Source organism: Episyrphus balteatus, chromosome 2 (genome assembly GCF_945859705.1).
Source record: "Episyrphus balteatus chromosome 2, idEpiBalt1.1, whole genome shotgun sequence".
Classification (NCBI taxonomy): domain Eukaryota; kingdom Metazoa; phylum Arthropoda; class Insecta; order Diptera; family Syrphidae; genus Episyrphus; species Episyrphus balteatus.
The window spans coordinates 28,340,405-28,343,358 of NC_079135.1; the positions used below are offsets into that span (position 1 = coordinate 28,340,405).

Below are 2,954 nucleotides of genomic sequence, written 5' to 3' on the forward strand. Positions count from 1 at the left end.
TCTTCCTGCTTACACTAAAGGAAGACTACTTGAGGAGGAGAAGAAAATATTATATCTACAAAATATTAAATCAGAGGATTCCTCTCGAAAAACTTCGTTTATGTTCAGTGTCTCCACAAGCAAACAATTTTGATTCTTCTACCTGCGTACAAAAAATTCTTGAAGAACTTTCATCGGATGAATCGATTTTAATATTATTTGTTAATTCCATTATTTAATTTGGAAACGGAACTTAGTGAGTAAAATTGTGCAGAGATGAAATTTAGATCCTATTTTGAATAATTCGGTAGCACTTACCGTCTGTAAAAATGAAAGAAAATCTTATACATATATTCAGCTACAGATGGCATGCCTAAAATGGAATTTAAAAAAAAAAAACACTTGACAATTTCTGGATTAAGAGAAGAGAAGATTATATGGTCGTGAGTATTATGTAAGGCCACATTCTCTTCTATGTTGGGCATCAAAGCTGAGAAGAGAAACAGGCTTAACATAATAATTGAGGAAATCTCCTTTGAGGGGCTTTAAAGTTAAAATCCTGGTTAGACCACAACTTTTGGATTATGTTTTTGGTCTACAAAATCATTTCTTTGATCTGTCATTAAGGTAGCATCAATTATTATTTTATTTTGTGTTATGTGCTTTTGTATATTTGTGAGTCAGATTATTTTTCAATAAAAACAGCAAACAGTTCAAAGTGAAACACAAAAGATGACTAACCTTAAAACATGAAAAAAATATAACAACAAAAATAAGTAATACATTTTAAAAAAATGTCTGTTATCTATTATGTTGTGACAAATTGATTTCTATTAATATTAAACTTATTATTATCTGTGGTTCGTCTCTTGACCTGATCTTTCTAAAATGCGAAGACTTTATTTGACAGAATTCGAGTTGTGTTTCACAACAAACAAATGAGTATCCTGCATGGTTCTAAAATAGTTGAACAAATGCGAAAATAACACAAAAAGAAAATATTTAATTATGTGCATAAAAATACTTCTTTATTTTGTTTTTATTTTTTACTTACAATGGTTAATATTATCTCTGTATGTTAGGTATATTTTTTATTCATAAATTTTTCACTTAAAACTACGAATTGACAAAAATTCTGAACAAAAATGATTTTCAAAAAAAATTTAAAAAAATCAAAAAAATTTGTTCCTAAGTATAAATTATAACAAATCTAACACACAAAATAAAAGATAACAAAATAATCAGATAAATTTGTAAAAAAAAACAATAAATTATAAAAATAAAAAATATAAAAAATTGTTTCTAATTATTTTTTTTTTTGCGAAGCTCATGAATTTCTTTCTAAAAAATCTATATTATTTTGTCCTTTCTCACTCATTCGATGTGTGTTTTTGTGTTATTGAATGTCAATATTCTCTTCACTCTACATCTTCATCCATCCACTTTATAGGGTACACCATATCAAAAACTGTATCAATTTATAAACATTTACAAATGGAAATTTCCATGAATCCTTTTTTCGACTCTGGTTCTCCACCGGTGGAACCATACTAGGATAAAAGATTGGCTTCGAAACATGACAATTTGTATTAACTTTTCCCATTGGATAATCAATTGAAACCTGATCGAAACGTACACCATCACAATCAATCAATTGCAATGACTTATCGAAACAAATTCGAATCTCAGCCAAATAGCTGATATCCTTTTTATTGTCATACAAACAATGTATGGACGGATTCTTGCCAAGAACTTTAACAACAGCCGTATGTAGACCAATTATTGTATTATTCGATCCTGGATAGATGCTAGACTTTTCGAGCACTTCTGACATAAAGAAACCCGAATGCCAATGTAGACCCTGGTTGAAGTACTTTAACTCATCGTCAAGTTGCTCGATTTGAGCAGCACAAGTTCCATGTTTATCCCATTCGTGCTCCCACAAAGAGTCATATTCTTTGCCAGTTTCAATATTTGGCCAGAATAAATACATTTGATCAACAATAGGATCCAATTGGTCTACATCGAACTTTGCACTGTTATTGCAAAAGTTTGGACCAAAAGTATCCAATTTGGTTGGCCAAACGCCATGGATAGTCCAGACCTCTTTAGTTGTGGGCAAATTGCATTCATGACTCTTATCTTCCTCTTTCCAATGGAAACAGGTTGTTACTGGCCAACTTTGGGTAAAGATCAAAATATCCCAATCATGTGAAGCGGTTGTATTGACAATGTCTACGTCGTCATCAATGTATTCATCTAATTCGTGTGCTCTGTTAAATGTTAATGATGATACCAGGTTAGTGTCATAATGATTCAAACAAAAAAGAGGGGTCTCAATTACACTTACCTAATCAAATCAACTAAAGTGGTGGCGATAAGTAAGGCAAAGACGAATAATAGAAATTGTTTTTTACCCCGAAATGGAGCGCCAAAGGTAGTATTTGGATATATTTTGATCATATTTCTAGCTTAAATGTTGTAAGCTTCAAATTTCAACCCATAAAAGTGCTAACTATGGGGATTATAGGCTTTTTTTTGACCAAATTTATTAGATTTGTATAACGTTATGGAAAAAATAAAGTAAAATATATAAAAATAAATTTTGCACGCAGCGATTAGAATGATATTATATTTTATTGTGGTGGCTTGTCAAATGTATTTTCTTTTACTATAATTTTCTTTATTTTTTTGTTCTCTCTCTTGCCTTATATTTGTATGGTATTTGTAGTGTTTTTGTGTGGTGTGGCAGAAGTGGGGTGAAATTGGACGACCTTTACCTCTTTGCTTCTCGTATTTTGCTTTGGACATCGTGTACCCCTTTGTTATCGTTGCTTTTGTTTTTTCTGTGATTCTCTGTAGTGTATGGTGGCGTTATCTCTGGGTGGATTATGGAACTGTGTTGAATTTGTCGGAAGTGAGCTGATAGACATTTTGAATAATTCAATATAGATTTGAATAGTGAATTCAAAATT

At 30.9% G+C, this 2,954-nt stretch overlaps 1 protein-coding gene across 1 annotated transcript; it reads right to left on the reverse strand.

Annotated features, from left to right (window-relative positions):
- Positions 1–1,122: 1,122 nt before the first annotated feature.
- Positions 1,123–2,752, reverse strand: LOC129912588 (ribonuclease Oy). Its single transcript, XM_055990900.1, has 2 exons — positions 2,330–2,752; positions 1,123–2,252 (listed from the first exon to the last, which is right to left on the reverse strand). The coding sequence occupies exons 1-2, from the start codon at positions 2,440–2,442 to the stop codon at positions 1,424–1,426; spliced, it is 942 nt and encodes a 313-aa protein (XP_055846875.1). The 5' UTR covers positions 2,443–2,752; the 3' UTR covers positions 1,123–1,423.
- Positions 2,753–2,954: the final 202 nt, after the last annotated feature.

What these genes read in the sequence shown, in the direction of transcription:
- LOC129912588 (XM_055990900.1), bottom strand. Translation starts at nt 2,442, where the DNA reads ATGATCAAAATATATCCAAATACTACCTTTGGCGCTCCATTTCGGGGT. An exon ending in ACTTTAGTTGATTTGATTAG is followed by an intron (nt 2,253 to 2,329) that starts GTAAGTGTAATT and finishes AACATTTAACAG; the next exon opens with AGCACACGAATTAGATGAAT.